At 42.6% G+C, this 24,165-nt stretch overlaps 1 protein-coding gene across 5 annotated transcripts in view; it reads right to left on the bottom strand.

Moving 5' to 3' along the window:
* STYXL1 (serine/threonine/tyrosine interacting like 1) overlaps positions 1-24,165 on the bottom strand; it is a 64,982-nt gene that overhangs the window by 38,023 nt on the left and 2,794 nt on the right. Inside the window, exons 1-3 of one of the 5 annotated variants that reach the window (XM_055340947.1) lie at positions 18,958-19,265; positions 16,001-16,109; positions 1,909-1,970 (exon numbers count right to left, since the gene is read on the bottom strand). In XM_055340947.1, the coding sequence (XP_055196922.1) occupies positions 1,909-1,970; positions 16,001-16,109; positions 18,958-18,972 (186 nt within the window). In that variant the 5' untranslated portion in view covers positions 18,973-19,265. Of the gene's footprint in view, positions 1-1,908; positions 1,971-16,000; positions 16,110-18,957; positions 19,272-24,165 lie in introns of those variants that run through there. The other 4 variants (XM_055340950.1, XM_055340951.1, XM_055340952.1 and 1 more) reach the window with 4 other exon arrangements.

The raw sequence follows: 24,165 nt of genomic DNA, 5'->3' as shown, positions 1-24,165 counted from the left end.
ATTACAACTCTGCTTTGCTATTTCCATCCTCGGCCCATGGCCAATCACCAAGGCCAGGATCTGGGTACTATCTTAGGGATCACCATTAGACTCCCACGGTTTAAACAGGAAGAAGAAGAGTTCCCCTTAAAAAAGGGGGGTGTTGCTACACAGAAAAGGAACAGACAGGGGGTCCCTGGGGGACTCGGTTGGTTAAGTGGCTGACTCTTGGTTTTGGCTCAGGTCATAACCTCAGGGTTGTGAGATCCAGCCCCGCATCAAGCTCCATGCTCAGCACGCAGTCTGTTTGTGGATTCTCTCCCTCCCTCTCCCTCTGCCTGTCCTCCTGCTCATGCTCTTTAAGATAAATAAATATTTATTTAAAAAGAAAAGGAACGGATCTCTGCCACATCACTTTTGGGAGAAAAGATACACATTAAAGCGTCGATCAATTGTAGGATATATTTCAATTTCAGAAGTGTTAAAATATGGGGGAATATGTGCATCTTAGAACCAAGGATATTTGAAGTAGGGCGATGCTGTTGAGGTGCCAGGGGAGAGTAGAAGCAGGCATGTTATGTGGGGAAGCCAAAGAGGGAGGCCATGAGCTGAGTCCTGTAGGGGGACCGTGCTGGCAGGAAAGTTGGGGAGGGGAGCCAAGAGGTGTCAGCCTAGCTGAGGCCCCGGGAAGGTCTCTTCCAGAGCTGGGGGTGCTGCCAGAATCCAAAGAATATGCAGACCTGAGAGTGGAGCCAGAAACCGAAAGCCATATATGACAAAGAGGTTCTGAACCAGCTGCAGAAAGCAGAGAATGTTCTGAAATGGGGGTTATGGGCTAGAGGTTGAAGTCAGAGAGTTGAAAACCCCCAAGGAGAAAAAGTAGGTAATGATGGGTTTGGGGTGAGGAGAGTGTTAGGCAGTGAGCTTTTCCTGCAGTCAGATGCTCTACCCCTGAGCCAGACCCCAAGCAGCAAGCTTATCCTGGAAAAATGCCTGAGCCAGGGCCCAGGCTCCCTATCAAGTGCCCCGTGGCAAAGGGCCAGAGATAAAGTGCATACCAGCACAGCAGCAGTGGGAAGGGGAGGGGTCAGCTTTGCCAGATATAACCTTAGAAGCAAAACTGACAGGACGGCTAATGGCAGTTGGAGAGTTAAAACTGGAAGCCTGAGTGAAATCTCCCAGCAAGGGCACCTGGGTGGCTTAGTCAATTAACGGTCTGCCTTCAGCTCAAGTCATGATCTCAGTGTCCTGGGATCCAGTCCCACGTCAGGCTCCCTGTTCGAGGGGGAGTCTGCTTCTCCCTCTCCCTCTGCTACTCCCCACTGCCAGCCCCCCCCCACTTGTGTGCTTGCTCACTCTCTCAAATAAATAATTTCTTTGAACGATGGAATGGGGGAGGGGTGGGGAAGTAGGGAAGGGAAGTGGTTTCCATCTTTGGATCATAATCTTTTTTTTTTTAAGTTTATTTATTCAAGTAATCTCTACAGCAGCGTGGGGCTCAAACCTGCAAACTCAAGATCAAGAGTCGCTTGCCCTTCAGTCTAAGCCAGCCAGGTGTCCCTGGATTATAGTAATCATTTTAATGGTTTATTATTATCTGCTTCCCTGAGTAGGACAGGAAACAATGAACCATGGGCATCTTGTATTCTGTTGCATCTCCAAGGTCTGGAACAGTGCCTGGCACAACAAGGAATTAAATCAACATTTGCTCAGTGAAGCTGTTGGCCATCATAGCTGGTGGGGACACCTTAGGGAATATGTGAGAGATGTGGGAGACCCTCCTGGTGGATGCACAGGGGTGGTCCTGCCTCTGCTGTCCACAGTGTCCACCACTGTGCTGCCTCCTGGATCTAGGATAAAATCCCGCATTTTCCCCCACCCTCCTGTAAGATAACCAGCCTGCCCCACATTCTGACTCTGCCAGTATACCTTCTTCACTCGACGGGCTGTAATCACATGGCTTTCGTCATACTCCTGTTTGGAACGCACATCTGAAAAGGAAAGGTATTTAATAATGGTGTTTGCAAAGGAGCATATGGCCAAACTCCTTAGAATACTTGCACCATCCTCAACATATTTTTTTTTTTGGCAATTAGGTGACAGCAATTGTCAGTTTAAAACCTGAGGCAGGGATCCCTGGGTGGCGCAGCGGTTTGGCGCCTGCCTTTGGCCCAGGGTGCGACCCTGGAGACCCGGGATCGAATCCCACATCAGGCTCCCGGTGCATGGAGCCTGCTTCTCCCTCTGCCTGTGTCTCTGCCTCTCTCTCTCTCTCTCTGTGTGTGTGTGTGACTATCATAAATAAATTAATTAATTAAAAAAAAAACCTGAGGCATTTTGGGGGCCTGGGTGGCTCAGTTGGTTAAGCATCTGACTCTTGGTTTTGGCTCAGGTTGTAACCTCAAGGTCATGAGATGAAGCCTGTGTCAAGATCCACACTAAGTGGGAAGAGTCTGCTTAGGATTCTCTCTTTCCTTCTGCCTCTGCCGCCTCCACTAGCACACACTCTCTAAGTAAATCAAATCTTTTAAAAATAAAAAAGAAAAAATTGGAGGTATGTAGTTCCACTATTCTAGGCTGCCCCTATGACTCTCCTGCCCCATCATACTCACACCCACATATCCCCTTAAGGGGTAGTGAGACTTCGTATCTTTGATTTAAGGGAAGTTTTCTCAGAGGTCCTAAGAAGTGGGGAGGGGGAGAAATCAAAGCCGGAGTGAGCTCATACTAATGCCCCATGGAATTTTAGACTGAAATTCACTCTAAAATCTAGGAACTGAGGTTCCAATACCTCTGCTAGGGCAGAAGGCATGATTGATGTCCTCAAAGTTGGGAGGAATGTGAAACAGGAACAGATCCTTATACATAAGTCCTAAAAAGGGATGCTATCCAAAACATTTTTTAAAGACTTTTTAAGTAATTTCTACACCTAATGTGGGGCTTGAATTCACAACCCTGAGATCAAGAGTTGCATACTCCACTGACTGAGCCAGACAATTGCCCCCAAAACATCATTCTTAAATTCAACAAGAAAACAAACAACCTTTTGGAAATGGTTGGAAACAAACAGCTATTTGGAAATGGGCAAAAGATATGAAGAGACACCAAAGATATGCAAGTGGCAAATAAGCATAGGAAAAGATGTTCCACAACATGTCATCAAAGAAACTCAAATTGAAACAACAAATAAGATACCCTTACATGCCTATTTGAATGTCAAAAATCCAAGACATGGTCAACACCAAATGCTGGTGAGGATGTGGAGCAACAAGAATTCTCATTCATTGCTAGTGGGAATGCAGAATGGTAGTCACTTTGGAAGACAGTCGGGCAGTTTCTAACAAAACTATACATATTCTTATCAGCAATCATGCCCCTTGGCATTTACCCAAATTAGTTGAAAATTCCAGAGAATGGAATATCATTGAGTTCGTGCACGGACACACACACACACAAGGAGCTTTCAAGCCAGGAAAAGACATGGAGAGTTTAATGCATGCATATGTAAGTGAAAGAAGCCAGTTTCAGGCTACATACTGTATGGTTCCCATTATAGGACACTCCTGAAAACACAAAACTGTAGAGACAGTAAAAAAAAAAAATCAGTGGTTGCCAGGGGTTCGTGGGGAGGGAGGGATGAATACACAGAGCACTCAGGAGTTTTAGGGCAATGAAACTATTCTGTATGATACTATCATGATGGACACATGTCACTATAAATTTGTCAGAACCCAGAAAATGTACACTAGCCCTAATGTAAACTCTACGCTTCAGATGATAATGAGGTATCAATGTAGGTTCATCATCTGTGACAAATACACCACTCTGGTGGGGGCTGAGGATAATTGAAGAGGTGGTGTTTACGTGGGGGGACAGAGTACTTAGGAAATCTCTGTACTTTCTGCTCAGTTTTGCTATGAACCTAAAACTGGTCTAAAAAATAGTCTATTTCTTTTTTAAAAGGACATAAGGAAATGCTAACCAAAGATGAAAATATGGGTAAACCTAATTCTGCTAGAATTAAGAAAGTCTACGTTTTCTCATCAAAATACAACATTAAGAAGGTGAAAGGGTAGAGGTGCCTAGGTGGCTCAGTGGGTTAAGCCTCTGACTTTAGCTCGGGACATGATTTCATGGTCTGAAAGTGACCTAAGTGACAACATGTCAGAGGGCAGTAATGACTATGCTGAATGGAACCTGGCCGGTTAGAAACTAGTAGAAAAAGTGCAAAGATCTTGACAGTCAAAGTGGCCAAGGAAGATTTTGTTTGAATCTTGTGCACTCCTTCTTGTAGAAAAGAAAAAGGTTACAACAAAGGCCATTTGATTAATGGTGAAGCTTACTTTAATCACTATTTGGTTAACAGAAAACTTCCTGGGGAGAACAGCTAATGGGCAGAAGTCATTAAATGTTTTTTCTACATGCAAGGTGGGGCTTGAACTCATGACCTGAGATTAAGAGTCAATTATTCCTCCTCTGACTAAGCCAGCCAGGTGCCCCCAAGAAGTCATTAAACTTTGGACAAGGCTAGAGTTCTTCATTTGGAAGATTGATTACATTTTATATTCATTCACAGTAATAGCGAATAATAAAAACATTTTAAAGATTGCTTTAGTTGGTGTCCAATGCTGATGTTTAAGTGGTACTCTTTTCCTTAAGACTGCATGTATGCCTACTGATTGTTGCAGGAATTTTAGCAATATAAGGGAGTTAGTATACTAAATCAGCAGATACCTGTTAATCTGTTCATGCATTTAATGAAATATCCTGTTCAGGCCAGGATAGTATTGTAGCATTTGTCCAGCTATGATTGGTCAGTTTTTCCCCCCATGTCTATCCTCCGGTTTCATTTCAGTTTTTTTCTTATTCCTTGTTCAGATCTATAAAAATTGGCATACTTAAGAACAAATTACTTGAAGAATTTGCCTGCTTTATATGTTAGCACTTAATTTTTTTAAGAGATGATAAGATACTTCAATCAAACAAAAAATCTCCTGACCATTGACTTGTGTTAATCTAGGTATTTACTTCCTGAGTTTTGATCAATGTTTATTTGTATATACTGTCATAAAAACAATAATTTTAAAATTTCTTTGAATTGGTGCTTCAGTGGCTGAAAACGTCACACGCGGTTATTCTAACCTATGCAGTTAAGTTTTTTCTAGAAATAACATTTATGTTGAACAGTAATTCTTTAGACCTCTATATGAATATTTACTTAGGTCTCTTTGGAAGGATAATTTTAGGCTTGTTTGCAAAAAGACAGTTTTCTGACAACATGCTAATGGGTCAACAAAGAAATCAGACAAAATCAAAAAGGCAGTTCTCTTTGCTACAATAGTTTTTTGTTTTTGTTTTTGTTTTATTTATTTATTCAGGAGAGACACACAGAGAGAGGCAGAGGGAGAAACAGGTTCTCTGCAGGGAGCCCGATACAGGATTTGATCCTAGAACTCCAGGATCACACCCCAAGCCAAAGGCAGACACTCAACCACTGAGCTACCCAGACATCCCAACTATAATAGTTTCTTTTGTAGACTATTAGTGTGTACAAGTTTGTGAGCAAATGAAGCATGCAGGTTAAATCCATTGATTTTGATTGTCCCATTTCTATCTGTGCCAAAATCTGTATTTCATACGTTATTTATTTTAAATAAATATAGTAAATTCACAGCTCTCAGTTTTGATTTTGCAATAGAATAACAACCAGGCTCTATATTGAATGGATTTTTATCTCAAATGCCAACCATCAGTGTAGCACCTGAGATCTCATGACCTGAGCTAAAACAAGGTTGGATGCACAATCGATTGAGCCACCCAGGTGCCTCCCACTGACAATTTTTTTTTTTACTGACATAATTTTTAATAAACACAAATATATAGCTTTAGTTTCAGAACTTAATATATGCCTGACAATCAAAGCCTTCTTTCTGGAAGAAAGGTCTTAAGCCCCACTCAATCTCAGTAAAATATTTTCACCGAGTGCAGTACTTTACACTTTTCTTAAATATAAGGTGCCCTCATAGCAGCACCAGGATAGTTACAATTCATTTGAGTCCTCATTTGTAGAAAGAGGCTGTCATGGGATAGCCAGGACACCCACTAGTTTGTGGACACATCTGAAAAAATGTGATTTTTTTTTTAAATAAGGAGTTTTAGTTACCTTTGTATTTTTTTTTTTTGTTTTTTGGTCTTAAAAACTAGAAATTAGTTGGCCTATTTTAGTACATCTACTTCTTAAATGATAGTGTTAAGTCATATATTTGATAAAACCCTTTCTTCATAGGTGTTGCTGTCCATAGAGCTACTCAGCTGAATAAAAAACTCTAAGTGATATTTGGAAACTGTAAAGCGAGAGTGAGGAGACAGGATGATTCCTTCAAATGATAAAGAAGATCACTTGTGAGATTCTAAAGCCATAGATAGCTTCAGAACCAAACTCAGGATAACAGGGGTGGTAGGATTGCTGATCGACCAGCTGCAACTTCCTATGAATACAATGAAAAAGGCTGGTGAAACTCAAGTATAATCCAGATTAAAAATTCACACTTGGTAGGGGATCCCTGGGTGGCTCAGGGGTTTAGCGCCTGCCTTCGGCTCAGGATGTGATCCTGGAGTCCCGGGATCAAGTCCCATATCTGGCTCCCTGCACAGAGCCTGCTTCTCCCTCTGCCTGTGTCTCTGCCTCTCTCAGTGTGTCTCTCATGAATAAATAAAATCTTTAAAAAAAAATTCACACTTGGGGTACTTGGCTGGCTCAGGTGATGGCTCAGCTGATCTCAGGGTTGTGGGTTCAAGTCCCACATTGAGTGTGGCAAGGGCTTAAAAAAAATAAAATGTTTACAAGTCACTCTTTCTCAGGGACATTCACAAACTAGTGAGTATCCTGGCTTTCCCAGGACAGCCTCTTTCTACAGGCGAGGCCTCAAATAAATGGTATTTCTCCTACAATTCACTCTATGAGGGCACTTGCATGAAAAAGGGTATGTACTCCCAAACGTTCTTGGAGCTTCTCTGGCCAGTCACTGGAGATTACGAAAGCACCCAACATAGGATTTTTGGCAATTCTTGCTGATAATCATTTCACATTGCAGTAAAATATAAAGTATGGTCCCAATAGGGAATCTTGAACAACTCTAACCTCCCGGGATCTATTTTTATATTTTGTTTCTTTTATCAGATGATCTCTTTGAGGCAGGTTTCAGATTTTCTTTTCTTTTTTTTTAAGATTTTATTTATTTATTCATGAGAGACAGAGAGAGAGAGAGAGGAGAGAGAGAGCTAGGCAGAGGGAGAAGTAGGCTCCATGCAGGGAGCCTGATGTGGGACTCGATCCTGGGACTCCAGGATCACGCCCTGAGTTGAAGGCAGACACTTACCTGCTGAGCCACCCAGGTGTCCCAGGTTTCAGATTTTAACAGTACAATGATATGAAAAATCAGGAAAAGCACTGATGGGGCAGCCCCGGTGGCCCAGCAGTTTAGTGCCACCTTCAGCCCAGGGTGTGATCCTGGAGACCCCGGATCAAGTCTCACATCAGGCTCCCTGCATGCAGCCTGCTTCTCCCTCTGCCTGTGTCTCTGCCTCGCTCTCTCTCTGTCTGTCATGAATAAATAAATAAAATCTTAAAAAAAAGAAAGAAAGAAAAGAAAAGAAAAGCATTGATGAAGTGTAAAAAATCTGAGAGTAGAGTTTGTCAAGAGGTAAGAAGAGAGTTAAAATGTTAATCTGAGGGGTGCCTGGGTGGCTCTCTCCGTTGTTAAGTGTCTGCCTTTGGCTCAGGTCACGATCCTGGGGTCCTGGGATCAAACCCCGGGTCTGACTCCCTACTCAGCAGGGGAGTCTGCTTCTCCTTCTCCCTCTGTCTCTGCTCCTTGCTCATGTTCTCTCTCTTACTCTCAAATAAATAAATCTTTTTTAAAAAATGTTAGTCTGAAAGTTAAATTTCCATCAAAAGATACAAAACCTGGAATTGCGGGATCCCTGGGTGGTGCAGCGGTTTGGCGCCTGCCTTTGGCCCAGGGCGCGATCCTGGAGACCCAGGATCGAATCCCACATCGGGCTTCCGGTGCATGGAGCCTGCTTCTCCCTCTGCCTGTGTCTCTGCCTCTCTCTCTCTCTGTGACTATCATAAATAAATAAAAATAAAAAAAAATAGAGCTTGGATCATCCACTCCTCTATTTAAAAAAAAAAAAAAAAAAAAAACCTGGAATTGCTTAGGAGCCAAAGATTTGAAGAAGCAGAAGATTCTCTCAAGATGCAAGAAGTAAGTTATGTAATGATGATGTGTGTTTTGGGGCCATGAATGGGAATCAGTGAATGATGTTGAATTCCAGGCTCTGACAATCATTGTCAACAAGATCAAACTATAAATATTTACATGTTAAAACTTAAATTATGAAGCGCCTAGCCAGTTCAGTTGGGAGAGCATGTGACTCTTGATCTCAGGGTTATGAGTTCAAGCCTCATGTTGGGTGTGGAGATCACTTAAAAAAATAGAATCATAAAAAAATAAATAAATCTTAAATTATAAGGCTACTTAAATCTAACAACTAGTTTTAATGTTCCTGGATACATGTTATGAAAGTTACCTCTTTTTTATTTTAAAGATTGTACTTATTTATTCATGAGAGACACACACACACAGAGGCAGAAACATAGGCAGAGGGAAAAGCAGGCTCCAGGCAGGGAGCGTGATGTGGGACTCGATCCCGGACTCCAGGACTCCAGGACCAAAAGTTACCTTTTATAAAAAGATTCATCTTAACCCCAGATGGGAGTTTGGGAAATTAGCTGGAAGAAGAGGTTTTGATGGATTCTTTCACACTGCCAAAGAAAAGAAGAGATGGTTTTATGGGGAATTTGACTAATTTCTAGTTTTTAAGGCCAAAAAAAAAAAAAAACACAAAAAAACAAAACAAACAAACAAACAAAAAAAAGAGGTAACTAAAACTCCTTATTAAAAAAAAATCACATTTTTTCAGATGTATCCACAAACTAGTGGGTGTCCTGGCTATCCCATGACAGCCTCTTTCTACAAATGAGGACTCAAATGAATTGTAACTATCCTGGCTGCTATGAGGGCACCTTATATTTAAGAAAAGTGTAAAGTACTGCACTCGGTGAAAATAGTTTACTGAGATTGAGTGGGGCTTAAGACCTTTCTTCCAGAAAGAAGGCTTTGATTGTCAGGCATATATTAAGGTCTGAAACTAAAGCTATATATTTGTGTTTATTAAAAATTATGTCAGTAAAAAAAAAATTATGTCAGTGGGAGGCACCTGGGTGGCTCAATCGATTGTGCATCCAACCTTGTTTTAGCTCAGGTCATGAGATCTTAGGTCATGATATCAAGCCCTACACTGGGCTCCATGCTGGGCATAGAGCCTGCTTGAGATTCTCTCCCTCCCCCTCTGCCCCTTGCCCCCACCCCCTCTACGCCCCTCACTCATTCTCCCACATGTGTGCATTAGTTCTTGGTCTTTTTCTTTTTTAAAAAAATTTTTTTTAAATTTTTATTTATTTATGATAGTCACACACACAGAGAGAGAGAGGCAGAGACACAGGCAGAGGGAGAAGCAGGCTCCATGCACCGGGAGCCTGATGTGGGATTCGATCCCGGGTCTCCAGGATCGCACCCTGGGCCAAAGGCAGGCGCCAAACCACTGCGCCACCCAGGGATCCCTCTTGGTCTTTTTCTTGAAAAAAAAAAAAAATTACATCAATGAAAAGTATCTTAGTAATATAAGCATCTGGTCCAATTGGGAGTTCTTCCATTTGACAAATGTAATATTTGTGTGGAACTGTTGGAATCTTTTATTTTATGTTTTTCCCTGACTGGATAGAGTTGATGCTAGAATTTTCCCTCTTGATAAAGGAACAAAAAAACAAACGTGTTATAATGTACAACATAAGGACTATAACACTGCTGTAGGATAGGTAGGAAAGGGTTTTTTTTTTAAGATTTTATTTTTAGGGATCCCTGGGTGGCGCAGCGGTTTAGCGCCTGCCTTTGGCCCAGGGCGCGATCCTGGAGACCCGGGATCGAATCCCACGTCAGGCTCCCGGTGCATGGAGCCTGCTTCTCCCTCTGCCTATGTCTCTGCCTCTCTCTCTCTCTCTCTCTCTCTCTCTCTCTCTCATAAATAAATAAAAATTTAAAAAAAAGATTTTATTTTTAATCTCTATACCCAATGTGGGGCTTGAACCCATAACCCCAAGATCAAGAGTCTCATATTCTATCAACTGAGCGACCCAAGCACCCCCAGGTAAAGGTTCTTAGGGGTGAATCCTAAGAGTTCTTATGAGGAGAGATTTTCTTTCCTTTTTATTGTATCAATAGGAAATGACGGAGGTTAACTAAATCTATTATGATTTCATGATATATGTAAATCAAATCATAATGCTGTATGTCTTAAACTTATACAGTGATGCATGTCACTTATTTTTCAATAAAGCTGGGGGAAAAAGATCTGAAAAAATGAATATGTTATTTGTAAACTGAGGTTTAGTAACTAGTAATAAACTTGAAATACTAGAATATATATAAGACTAACTCTAGGTAGTCTTTCCAATGGATCCCTTTTAACTAATATAAATACGATTCAATAGATAGTTTAAGACATTTTAACATACATACACTTTTTTTCTTCAGAGCTGCCCTCCTGTCTCCTCATTTGGCTGTTCTCAAGTAAACCCTTTCTTCGCCACATGATTGGCTTTGCTACACCTTGGTGGGCAAACGGGTTATAGTTTTTTATTAGGAAGAAGACTGATGGGGCACCTGGGTGGCACAGTCGATTAAGTGTTGGGGTTAGGCTTGGAGCATGGAGTCTGAAGATTCTCTTTCTCCCTCTGCCCTTCTCACTTGTTTGTTCTCTCTCTTTCTCTCTCAAAATAAATAAATAAATCTTAAATAGAAGAAGATTGGATGTTTTGCCCTGATCTTCCAAGAAGGGCCATTTTATTTATTTATTTTTTAAATTTCTACAAACATGTGGTCTTTAACTTCGGGGACTATTTTGCATATGAGTGCAGATACAAATTTAAACTCACTTAGACCTCTGGGGCACCTGCCTGGCTTAGTCAGTAGAGCAAACAACCCTTGATCTCAGGGTTGTGAATTCAAGCCCCATGTTGGGCATGGAGCCTACTTGAAAAAAACAGAAAAACAAAAAAAAAAAATCAATCAATGAAGCCAAAAGTTGGTTCCTTAAAAAGATAAACAAAATTGACAAACCTTTAGCTAGATAGACTAAAGCAGTGAGGGGGGAGAGGAGATCCAAATTACTAAAGTCAGAAATGAAAATAAGGATATTACTACTGATTCTACAGAAATAAAGATTGTAAGAGAGAACTATGAACAATTAACTATATATCAACAAAATAGATAACCTAGATAAAATGGACAGATTCCTAGAAACGAAAAAAAAAAAAAAAACAAAAAGAAAAAGATTCCTAGGGATCCTTGGGTGGCGCAGCGGTTTAGCGCCTGCCTTTGGCCCAGGGCGCGATCCTGGAGACCCAGCATCAAATCCCACATCGGGCTCCCAGTGCATGGAGCCTGCTTCTCCCTCTGCCTGTGTCTCTGCCTCTCTCTCTCTCTCTCTCTCTCTCTCTCTCTGACTATCATAAATAAATAAAAATTTTAAAAAAAAGATTCCTAGAAATGCACATCTACAAGACCAAATCACAAAGAAAAAAAAATCTGAGTAGACCTATAACCAGTAAGAAGACTGGACCAATAATCAACAATCTCCCAGCAAATAAAAGCTTTCAATAGACCACTCTACCACTCTAACTTTAAGGCTGAATCTATATAGGGTGTTTATTTATAGAGAAGGCTTTAAACTGTATCCCAGGGGCATGTAGGTGGCTCAGACGTTGGGTGTCTGCCTTTGACTCAGGACATGATCCAGGGCCCGGGGATCAAGTCTCACATCAGGCTCCCTGTGAGGAGCCTGCTTCTCCCTCTGCCTATGTCTCTCTCTGTGTCTCTCATGGATGGATTGATAGATAGATAGACGGATAGACGGATAGATAGATAGATAGATAGATAGATAGATAGACTATATTCCATATTATTATAATTAACATATATATTCTCCTACATCAATTACACCATGACCAAGTAGGATTTATTCCTGGAATGCAATTATGGTCCAATATATCCCAAAGTCGATGTTATACACCACATCAACAGAATGAAGGAAAGAAACTATATGATCATCTCAAGTGATGAAAAAAGCATTTGACAAAATTCAGTACACTCTCATGATAAAGACATCCAACAAAATAGGAATAAAAAACTACCTCAACATAATAAAACCACATATGAAAAATCCACAACAAACATCATACTCAGTGGTGAAAGACTGAAGGCATATCCTGTAGATCAAGAAAAACACAAGGATTCAGACTTTTACACTTATTCAAAAGTAACACTGGAAGTCCTAGCCAGAGCAATTAGGCAAGAAAACTAAATAAAGTGCATCTAAATTGGAAAGCAAAATCATTTCAGTTTGCAGATATGATCTTATCCATGAAAAACCCTAAAGATTTGACCAAGAAAAAGAACTTTTAGAATAAATGAATTCATCAAAGCTGCATGATACTAAGTCAACACATATAAAAATGTTGTATTTATGTGCACTAATTATGAATGATCTGACAAATTAACAAAATAATTCCATTTTCAATAATGTCAAAAGAAATAAAATATAAGATTATCTTAACTGAAGAGGTGAAAGACTTGTATACTGAAAAACTATGAAATGTTGCTCAAAGAAACTAAAGGACAAATTAATGGAAAAACATTCTGGGTTCATAAACTGGAAAACAATGTTGTTAAGATGTTAACACTATACAAAGCAATCTATAGATTCAATGTACTATCTACCAAATCCCAATGATTTTTTTAATAAATATTTTATTTATTTTTTAAAGATTTTATTTATTTATTCTTGAGAGAGAGAGAGAGAGAGAGAGTCAGAGACACAGGCAGAGGGAGAAGCAGGCTCCCTACTGGGAGCCCGACGAGGAACTCGATCCCGGGTCTCCAGGATCCCAGGCCGAAGGCAGGAGCTAAACCGCTGAGCCACCCAGGCTGTGTGTGTGTATATATATATATATATCATATATATATCATATATATCATATATATATATATATGATACAGAGTGAGAGGCAGAGACACAGGCAGAGGGAGAGCAGGCTCCCTGCAGGAAGCCCAATGTGGGACTTGATCCCAGGACCTCAGGATCACAAACTGAGCCAAAGATAGATGCTCAACCACTAAGCCACATACGTGCCCCATTACAGGGCTTTTTTTATAGAAAGAAAAACCCATCTTAAAATTCATATGGAATCTTCAAGAGACTGAGAATGGGACAATCTTTTCAACAAATGGTGCTGAGAGAACTGGATATCCACATGCAAAAGAATGAACTTGGACCTTTATCTCACACCACACTAACAACACTTTAACTCACAAATTAATTCAAAAGGGATCAAAGACCTAAATGTAAGACCTAAAAGTATAAACTGTTAGAAGAAAACAGGGCAAAGTCTTCAGGACATTGGATTTGGCAATGATTTCCTGGACATCAAAGGGATGGGGAACAAAAGAAAAAAAATAAACTGAACTTCATGACAATTAAATCTTGATAAGGGATTAATACCCAGAATATGTAGATAATTCCTAAAACTCAATAGTTTAAAAAAAAAATCTGATTCAAAAATGGGCAAAGGAGGGCAGCCCTGGTGGCTCAGCGGTCAGCGGTTTAGCGCCACCTTCAGCCCAGAGTCTGATCCTGGAGATCCGGGATTGAGTCCCATGTCCGGCTCCCTGCATGGAGCCTGCTTCTCCCTCTGCCTGTGTCTCTGCCTCTCTCTCTCTCTCTCTCTCTCTCTCTCTCTCTCTCTCTCTCTCTCTGTCTCTCATGAATAAATAAATAAAATATTTTTAAAAAATGGACAAAGGACTTGGATATTTTTCCAAAGATACACAAATGGCCAAGAAGTACATGAAAAGATGCTCAACATCACTAATCATTAGGGAAATGCAAATCAATATTATAATGAGATACTACCTCCCTCCTATTAGAAGGATTCCTATCCCCCCAAAAAACAGAAAACAACAAGTGTCAACAATGATGTGGAGACACTGGAAACTTGTGAACCCTTGTGCTCATGTAAAATGGCACAGCTGCTATGGAAAATAATACAACAGTTCCTCAAAAAATTACAAATAGAATTACCATATGATCTTACAATTCCATTTCTGGTTTATACACCCAAAATAAATAAAAGCAAGGTCTCGGAGGTATTTGTACACCCATCATCATTCACAATAACTGAGATATGGAAGCAACCCAAATATTTGCTGATTAAATGGATAAGCAAAATGTGGTATATCCATACAAAGGAATATTATTCAACCTTAAGGGAGAAAGTTCTGCAATATGTTACAACATAATGAACCTGAGGACCTTATGAAGCTCAATGAAACAAGCCAAAAAAAAACAAATACTGTATGATTTCACTTACATGACCTATAATGGTCAAAAATCATAGAGACAGAAAGGAGAATGGTGATTTCCAGGGGATTAAGGGATGGGAGGAAGGGGCAAGTAGTATTTAATGGGTATAGAGTTTTAGAGTTTACAAGATGAAGAGTTATGGAGATGGAAAGCAATGCACATAATGCATAATGTATAACATTATGAACATATTTAACACCACTGAACTGTACATTTAAAAATGGATAAGATGGCACATTTATGTTATGTGGATTTTATCACAATTTTTTAAAAAATTTTATTTATTTATTCATGATAGTCACAGAGAGAGAGAGAGAGGCAGAGACACAGGCAGAGGGAGAAGCAGGCTCCATGCAGGGAGCCCGACGCGGGACTCGATCCCGGGTCTCCAGGATCGTGCCCTGGGCCAAAGGCAGGCACTAAACCGCTGCGCCACCCAGGGATCCCCACAATTTTTTTAATTGGAGGAGAAAACATCACAAGTTCACACCAATCAGACTGCAGAAATTTTAAAGGCTGACAAAAGCAGGTATTGGTAGGTATGTTTCTTACATTGATGATGGAAATGCAAATTGATACAATCTTTTTGGAGGGCATTTTGAAGCAGAACTCGCAAATTGGCAATTCCATTTCTAGGCAGATATTCTGAAGAAACTCTTGTATGTGGGCAAGAGATGCATAAAGTTCTTCAGTGCAGCACTGTTCATAACAGGAACATAATGCAAGCAACCCATCACAACTGATTAGGAATGGGTACTACCCTAACGGTTAAAATAGATCTTCACATTTAGATATGAAGGGAGGAAATCTCAAAAATTTCAAGAAAAAACAAGTTGCAGAATGACTGTACATTATGGTACAATTTGTGTAAATGTTTAAACTACACATTATTTTTGAGATGCCTGCATGTACAATAAAAATGTAGAAAATACAGAAGCTATCATCTATGGGAAAGAGAAGCAATGGGATTGGGATGGGGTACAAAAGAGGGATACAACAGATTTACTATGTTAAATCTGAGTGATGGGTATGTGGACGTTTGTTAGTATCACTATATATTTGTTAGATAGTTGAAATGTTCCACTGGGTGGCTGAGTGGTTGAGCATCTGCCTTTGGCTCAGGTCATGATCCTGGGGTCCTGGGTTCCAGTCCCGCATCGGACTCCCTGCATGGAGCCTGATTCTGCCTCTGCCTATGTCTCTGCCTCTATTTCTCTGTGTCTCTAATGAATAAATAAATGTTTTTCTTAAAAAAAAGAAATGTTCCATTGAACAAGAACACAAGTCTTCTAAGAACTTCTAGATTTAATCTGGAGTTATTTCCAAGTCAGGTGACAATTAGCAGCAGCATTTTAAGTTATGTCAAATGAGTCTAACAGTTTTCTAAAGTCATTTATTCCTCAATCCCCTAAGTTTGTCGATTTACCTAAAATAGTATTTGAAGGACACTGAACAAAACATAGCTTTTTAGAGTACTTACCCAATAAGCAGAGATAGTTGGGTTCAGTCAATCGGGAAAGTTTTGTGACCTGATTCAAGATGTTGTAAAGTTCTGTTGGTTCACACAAAACCAAACCAGCCATCCTATACTGGGAAGAATCAATAATGTACAAGCTTAGTACCTCTTTCTATTTTAAAGAATGGCCAAAGATATTGTATTAAACTCCTTTATACACCTTCAAACAAAAATGAGGGACACCTGGGTGGCTCAGTGGTTGAGTGTCTGCCTTCAGCTGGGGTCATGATCCTGCATCCTGGGATCGAGTCCCACATCAGGCTCCCTGCATGGAGCCTGCTTCTCCCTCTGCCTCTCTGTGTGTGTGTGTATGTGTGTGTCTCTCATGAATAAATAAATAAAACATTTTTTAAAAATGATAGTAATCATGTGAGTGATCAGGAAAGCTTAAGAATTTGTAGTAAAATATGTGTGTCAAGAAGAATAAAGTGTTAAACACAGCATGTAAGAGCCAGAGAAATACGAAATAAGTCATAATATTTTTTTAAAGATTTTATTTATTTATTTGAGAGAGTGACAGAGCAAGCATGAACAAAGTGGTGGGGGGATGGGCAGAGGGAGAGGGAGAAAGAGACTCCCCTCTGAGCAGGGAGCTGATGCGGGGCTTGATCCCAGGACCCTGGGATCATGACCTGAGCCAAAGGCAGATGCTTAACCACCTGAGCCACCCAGGAACCCCAAATAAGTCATAATATAGTCAGTATTTCCTCTTTCAGCAAATAATTACTGAATACCTACTGTATGCCAGGCCCTGGAAATAACTGGTAAACTAGACCTACCCTCATGAAGACTACAGCCTAGCATGGAATACAAACATTGGACCCAAAAACACATTATACATAGGAAAAATGCCACCAAAGAGTCAGCACCCAGTGTTGGAGGACAAGCTAACAGGAGGTCCTCTTCTAGCTGGGGCTGTTAGAGAAGGCTGTCTGAGATGTGACTGCTAACTGGGGCTCCTGAATCAAGAGGCTATACAAGTTAGCCAGGGAGAGAAGGTGAAGAATACAAGAACATTCAGGACTTGAGAGAGTCTAAGAGAGGCTGGTGTGGTAACCACAAGGAGAGAGTGATGAACAAAGACCTTGGGGTGGGGCCTTCTAGGCTTAGGATAAAGCTGGAGGCAGTCAAATTTGGGGGGAAAATCACAGATGTGTATTGATAGAACTGCCCAGCCACCTCTGGCTCCTGACTACAGGGATGCCTTTACTTGCTATACTGGTTCCTGAGCACATCCAGTCTCTAGTGCCCCAAAGATTTCCCCATGGATCATTCCTACCAGCAGGCAAACATCTGTACCCATCTCTGTTCTCACTGACAGTTGGCTGCCTGACCATGGGGAGTAATTAGCCTCCCTGGTGCCCCACAAAGCAGAAGGGCTGGGCCCCTGCAGCAGCTTCCCATAGGGAGGCTACCCTTTATCAGGGGTGGGGGCTACAGAGAGCTGCCCAGCAAGCCTCTGGAGGCCAGCAGGGGGTATGTGGGAGAGAAGTTGAGTCTAGGGGTAATCTTGCTCAAAACAGCAACGGTCCACTTCAGAGTTACCTGTATAATGCTCCTGGGAAAGGCCAAACCCCTCAACATGGTCCCCAGATCCTTCTCACTAATTCAGACTTTGGTTCTCAGTTTCCCCTCCAACATCATTGATTTCAGCTTCCCCATGGATCATTCTTACCAGCAGGCAAACATCTTCTGTACTCATCTTTGTTCTCACTGACAGTTGGCTGCCTGACCATGAGGAGTAAGTAGCCTCCCTGTGCCTCAGTTTCTACCTCTATAAAATGGGGGTAATATTGCCATTCCTATAAAACCAGAATAACAGAACCTCCCGGTTGCATGTGGATGAATGAAATTACACACATGAGACATTCCAATCAGGGAAAAAATGCAACCTTCTCCCCTGGAGCTTCTAACCCAACAAACCACAGGAACTGTTCGTATCAAGGTCATCAACGATGTCCATATTGCCTAAGCCATTAGCCACTTCTCTCTGTACTCGAAGGATGGAGTCTGTCAGCATTCAGCCCAGTTTAGCACCCCTCCTTCCCAACACTCTCCACTTCCAGGACAGTCTACTCCCCAGGCTTCCCTACCTCTCTGGTTGTTGCTACTCAGTCTTCTGTGCAGAAGGCTCTACCTCCTCACATTAATTAAGTCCTGGGGCTGTCATCTCTTTCCTTCTCCATCTACACTCTCTCCAGGAAAAGGCTCTCAACCTTAGCACCACTAGAATTTGGAGCCAGATAACTAACTCTGTGCTGTGGGGGTATGCATAGCAGTATCTTGAGCAGCATCCCTTGCCTCTACCCAGGAGATGCCAATAGCAAACCTCCCCCCAAACCAGTTGTAACAACCAAAAATGTTTCCAGATGTTGCCAAATGTCCCCTGGAAGAAGGGGGCAAGTCACCACTACTGGAGAGCCATCACTCTAAGATCTAGAGTCTAAGTGATTTGAATATCCTCTGTATACCAAAGAGGCCCAAACTGTAGCCCCTGCTTGATCTCTCCACTGATTTGGACTCCATTTGGATGACTCATGGGCATCTCAAATGCAACACAGCCAAAACAGAACTTTTCATTCACACGTGCCCACACTTCCAATACCTTTTAGTTTTCTCAGTCTCAAAGGACAGCACTATTACCCACCTAGTTACTCAAGTCCACACCCCAAATCCCTCTTTCCCCCAGCCCCAACTAATAGAATATCCATTTTATTAGCTCCAGGACTTAAATATAATCCAAACCCATCTACTTTGCTCTAGCTCCAGAGCTAACATCCTAGACCAAGGTACTATCCTCTCTGCCTAAGGATGCCACACTTCCCAACTGTACTTTGTGCTTCCTGCTTTCCCCCCTACAATCTAATCTTTACATGGCTGTCAGGGTAAGCTTTTTGAACTATGAGTTTCTTTGTCTTTACCTCACTTGCCACCATCCAATATTACTGCACTCATTTGTTTGCTTGCTTTATCATCAATCTTCTCCCATTGGAATGGATGGGTCATAAGGACGGGGACCTTGTTCTTCTTGTTCACTGTATCCTCATCCAGTGCCCAGGATTTTTGGTACAAAACAGTGCTCTGTAAGCATGCATTGTTTTTTCCTTTAAGATTTTATTTATTTATTCATGAAAGACACACAGAGACAGAGAGAGAGAGAGAGAGAGAGAGAGAGAGAGGCAGAGACATAGGCAGAGGGAGAAGCAGGCTCCATGCAGGAAGCTCGATGCAGGACTCAATCTTGGGACTCCAGGATCACACCCTGAGCCAAAGGTAGACACTCAACCACTAAGCCACCCAGGCGTCCCTATAAGCATGCATTGAATAAATCAATTCTTAGTCCTCATTCCTGGCTTCACTAATGGGGCCAACTTGACTCAATGCCACACAGACAGAAGCCACAGGTGGACTGCACCTAAGGAACTCTCCACTCCCACCCCCAGTCAGGTCCTCTGTCTCGGAAAGCCCAGTGCTCAGGGCATTTTGGAGGTAGTGAGTAGAGAGGGGATGAGCTTTGCATCTAGTCCCACAAGTTCCCATAAGCCGTCCTAAACACTTGCTCCTAACTTATCTGCTCTGTAGCTCAGAGCCTATCCTCAAACTCCCACTTACTTTCTCCCCACTGCAACCTCCATCCCTTCATTCACTACTGGTGGGATTGTCTCCAGGTATCCAGGTGAAAACCCAGCCCCAGGGATCAACTCCTCCAGACTTTTCTCCTTTCCCTGGAGAGAACTCTCCCTGGTTAAGCAAAAACTGCCCTCACTTGCTGATAAAGTACAGGAGAGTTAAGAACAGACCCTGAACCTAATAGCACAGTTCAGAAAGAGGATGCAGCCCCATGAGCTGAGATCAGGAGCACTGCTAGCCCGGGCAGGTGGAAGACCAAGTGCTCACCTCCCTTTCAGTGCTACTCCAAACTCTACAAGGTTTAAGATGTTCTTGGCTCTACCATTGGTGCCCTAAGAATATTTTGATGTTGAGCTTTTACATAGACCATTACACTAATATTGACAAGTTTTTGCCATTTTCCTTAGTGAATTCCCTTAAGCCAATTTAATTCCTTGATTTCATAGTTAACCAATTATGATTTTTTTCACTTTCAGTTTTGTTTAGCCAAAATTAGTCTTCCCAAGATCAAGTCGTGTGTGTGTGTGTGTGTGTGTGTGTGTGTGTGAATTTTACAATAAAGATTTGATTCCTAGGCAGACTTTTATCCTAGCAGCATTGACTGAGGATGGTTTCTGCCACTGCTTTGTATGTAATGATTATGTCTACCAAGTATCCTTTTCCTAGTGACCTGTTCAAAACAGTAGCATCAAAATGGTATGTTTAAGACATCCCTTTGTGGATTCTTTCAGCACAGATAGCACTTTTTGAGACTTTTGGCAGGGAGAGGGGTTTGGTGTGATGGTTCTTGCAGACAAATGGGGCAGGCAGATGGAAGAGTGGTCAGAGGAAGCACTTTCTGAGGATCTGGTTTCATGCATCAGGAAGACCAATCTTCCTATGAATTGACCAGTCTGGGAAATCCACACAGTTTTTTGGGTGGCAAGCAAAGCCACTTAACTCTGTCAGGAGAACAGGGTGCCAGCACAAGCCTTGTCCTTGCATATTGGATACCCATGAGTAGGAAGGTGCTTCACCCTCCCCTGCAGTGGCCTGGCCTCTCTCCAGACTAGGAGGTTTGTGTGTGGCTCGCTCTCTATCAGCCCAGAGCTGTCTGGATGCAGTTGGGCTACTGAATGCAGCTCCGGTGACACTACTTGTCTATATTTAGGGAAAACCAACCAACTGGGAAGGCCTGTTTCATTAGGGGTTGCCCTAGCCTGAGATGAAGCTGGATACTCACCAGACCCAGCCCTTCTTGCCTCCTAGGGCTTGACCAACAGTACATGAGGCCTTCCATTCTGACTAATGGCATGGCTGTCAGAGGCCAGGCCTCACATCAGGCTTCTCAAAGGACTTCTAGGGCAGAAAGTGTGGTCTGCTGCTCAGCCCCAGGCAGTCTGGTTGGATACAACTGATGGGCATTTGCTTCAGGTAGAGAGGAGAGGCACAATGCTCCTGGAGAAACCAGGCCATGAGCATTACTTCGGGCTCCTGGCTCAGGCTGAGCAGGGACCAGAGGACTGCACAGCTATGACTCAGGACTGCACAGATGCCCTGGTTCTCTGTGAAGCAGAGGCTGTGCCAGGATGACCAAAGCTTAACCTGGTAACAGACTTCAACACCCTTGCCCGTAAAGGGAGGCAGTTTACATGGGATTATACTGGAAAGGCTATGGGAATGTTACGTTGGGATGTCAAATTGCCCAGCACTGGCCATGGCATAGAGCAGTAGCTTGGGAAACAGGCACTCCTTTGCTTCTACCCTAGCTCTCTCCTTCCAATTCACCCAGGAGCCTCTAATCACTACAAACCCAGTAGACAGAGAGCACTATTCAGAGAATCTCAGGCCAAGGAGCAGAGCAGGAGCTGTCCAAGTTTGTAAGTGGAGGGAGCCTTGCATGCTGCCTGAGGGACAGGATCCCGAAGGATCTGGTGTGGTCTTCACTCACAGCCAGACACCTTCCTTGTGCCCTGAACCTTGACAAAGCTAGAGGACACAGTTCCAGGCTATAGCACCCCCAAGTTGTGGAGGTCACAAGTGGTCTTGAAACCAGTCTTTCAGTCCAGAAGAGCACCAGGCTCTCTTGCAGTGACTGCCAGAATTTCTGTATTTTGGAAGCAACAGGTAGGGGCCCAAGCCAAGGCACCCACGTCCCTGTCTCTTAATCTTCTATCTTGCCTTCACTTTTGTGTCCCCAAACCTAGGCTCACTACACATCTGAGAGGTACCCTTGCAGTCCTGTGAGATTAACAGGTCTATCCATGCAATTCACCTGTGAGGCGTAGGGGCTGGTCAACTCTAAGTCTCCCAAAGGCTGGGACCATGACACCTGGTCTCAGCAGTTACTTCTCCTCTGCTCCTTGACCAGGCTTAGACCTCACCTTCTGCTCCTCTGACACAAGTCTTCAGCCCTGAGTCCAGAAACTCAGCTGTGCTCTTACTTCCCTGACCTCTGACTGATCTGAGAGACCAAAGGCTTTGCTCCTGACTCATACCTGCCACCATCAGTGACTCCCAGCTCTTAGAAACTCCCTGCCCACCCATGCTTCCTGCTGCCTCTGCTGCTGCCAGGCCACACCTCACACTTGTTCTGCTGCAATGTATCTTGGAAACCAAATCCTTTGACAGGCAAGAGCCACAACAAAGTTAAAGCTGTTTATCCAAATACAGCTCCGTTTTAAAATATCCTAGAGCTCAAAATCAATCAATCAATCAATCAATCAATCAATCACTCAATCTCCCATACAAGACAGAATGATTACCACCTTTCTTACTTTTCACTCTTTGCTCCAGGAATCCGAAGAAGAAATTTAAAATACTTCACTTGGGGTACAATTTTAGGGTTGAAGGTAGGTTAGCATATACAAGCATCTAATAGCAAAAATATGACAGCCCATAACCATGGTCTAAGACAAAATGGTAAGGCACAAAATGGTCAGTATACATGGATGTGTATGGCTTGAGTATATGTGGGATAGGGCAAGGAGGAGGTCAATGTGCTTGCATATTGTGTATAAAAATATGTAAGAGTGGGTAAAAATGAAACTATGGTGATAGGAATCAGGAAGTACCAGTCCCGGGGGATTGATGGAAAGAAGCATGAAGGAACTTTCTGGAATAATGGAAATGTTCTACAGATGGTTTTGAGGGGTGGTGGTTAAGGGTGTAAATTGTCAAAACCAAACAACATTTAAGATCTGTATATTGTATGTAAACTATATGCCCATAAAAATAAATTCCCTGTGTAGATCCAGGTGTTTATGTGTTCAAATATGCAGGTGTGGATAGGAGTCTGTGTGTGTAGCCCCACCTGCTCATTGATGACCTTGGTGGGGGGTCTGGGCTGTGGAAACCATGTGGATTTGGACACAAAGAAAGTACACACTGCAGAAGTCAATTTGGCCTCAACAGCTACCAGTAAATCCCTTGCTCTTTGTTCATTTGCCTAGAATTTTCCCAACTGCTGTACCTTTTATCTAAACCTCCTCAACCCTCCTTGGGTCCCCAAGGAGCAACTTCTCTCATTTCCTACTTCTTGCCTAAGGGTAAAGTATGAACAGCCCTCCTCAACCAGCTGCCCCTGGGGGGTAGGGGCTGGGGGCTTTGTGCTTTCTCCTGGAATCCCCTGACCTTACCTTCTCCAATCTAAACCTTCTCTCCTTTTGGCATCTCAAATCTCACTCCCTCTATTAGCATCCTCATGAATTCCAACATTCACAAGCCTTCGCTTTATTGAAACAATTCACAAAACCAGAAAACCCTTAGAATCGCTTGGCCTGTGCCCTCTGAAGATAGTGCAAGCAGACAGGCTGGTGCTGGGCCCCATCCTGGAAAAGTCTGAGGCTGGCTGTTGGCAAAGCAAGGAGAGGCAGATGCATTTGAAATGCCCTATACACACAACCCCCACCCCCGGGGATTTGTTGGAGCAAAGGATCCATAAGCGTTTCCTGCAGAGCAAATGTGGGCAAGGGAAGCCACCAACTAGAAGCCATTATAAAGGGACTTTGCAGAAGATTTGCCACCTGGAAGGACAATGGGCCAACTGGAGGTAGTAGGGAATTCCAGAAACCAGGGGCTGAAGAAAGAGATGAAAGCAGCAAAACTGAGGCATCACCACTTAGATCAAAGGAACTGCACCACAAAAGCACTACATGGAGAATAACGAGCTACAAACTCCCATCCAGCTCAGAGAATACTAATGCCAGGTGAGGGGGGGGGGGATCTTTCCTGCCCTATCTCTTCTCCCACAACTTCCATGGGTCTGAAGCCACAGTCTGATGGGGGAGGGGTGTGTGTGTAAGGAAGCAAGATGGGGAAATGGGGAAGTCAAGCACCCTCCCCTCCAAGGTGGGAGCCTAAAGCAAGCTCAAGGCGGGGAGAGGAAGGAGAAGCTCTCACACCAAATCGATTTGAGACTGGACAACTAATGTAAACTGGACTTTGAGGTGATTGCAGGGAGTCTGTTCTGATGACTCAGTGTAACTAAAGAGCAAGCAAAGAAAGAAAGCAAGAAGCCT

Source organism: Nyctereutes procyonoides, unplaced genomic scaffold (genome assembly GCF_905146905.1).
Source record: "Nyctereutes procyonoides isolate TBG_1078 unplaced genomic scaffold, NYPRO_anot_genome, whole genome shotgun sequence".
NCBI classification, from domain to species: Eukaryota; Metazoa; Chordata; class Mammalia; order Carnivora; family Canidae; genus Nyctereutes; species Nyctereutes procyonoides.
This window is presented reverse-complemented; position numbering and strand designations above follow the sequence as displayed.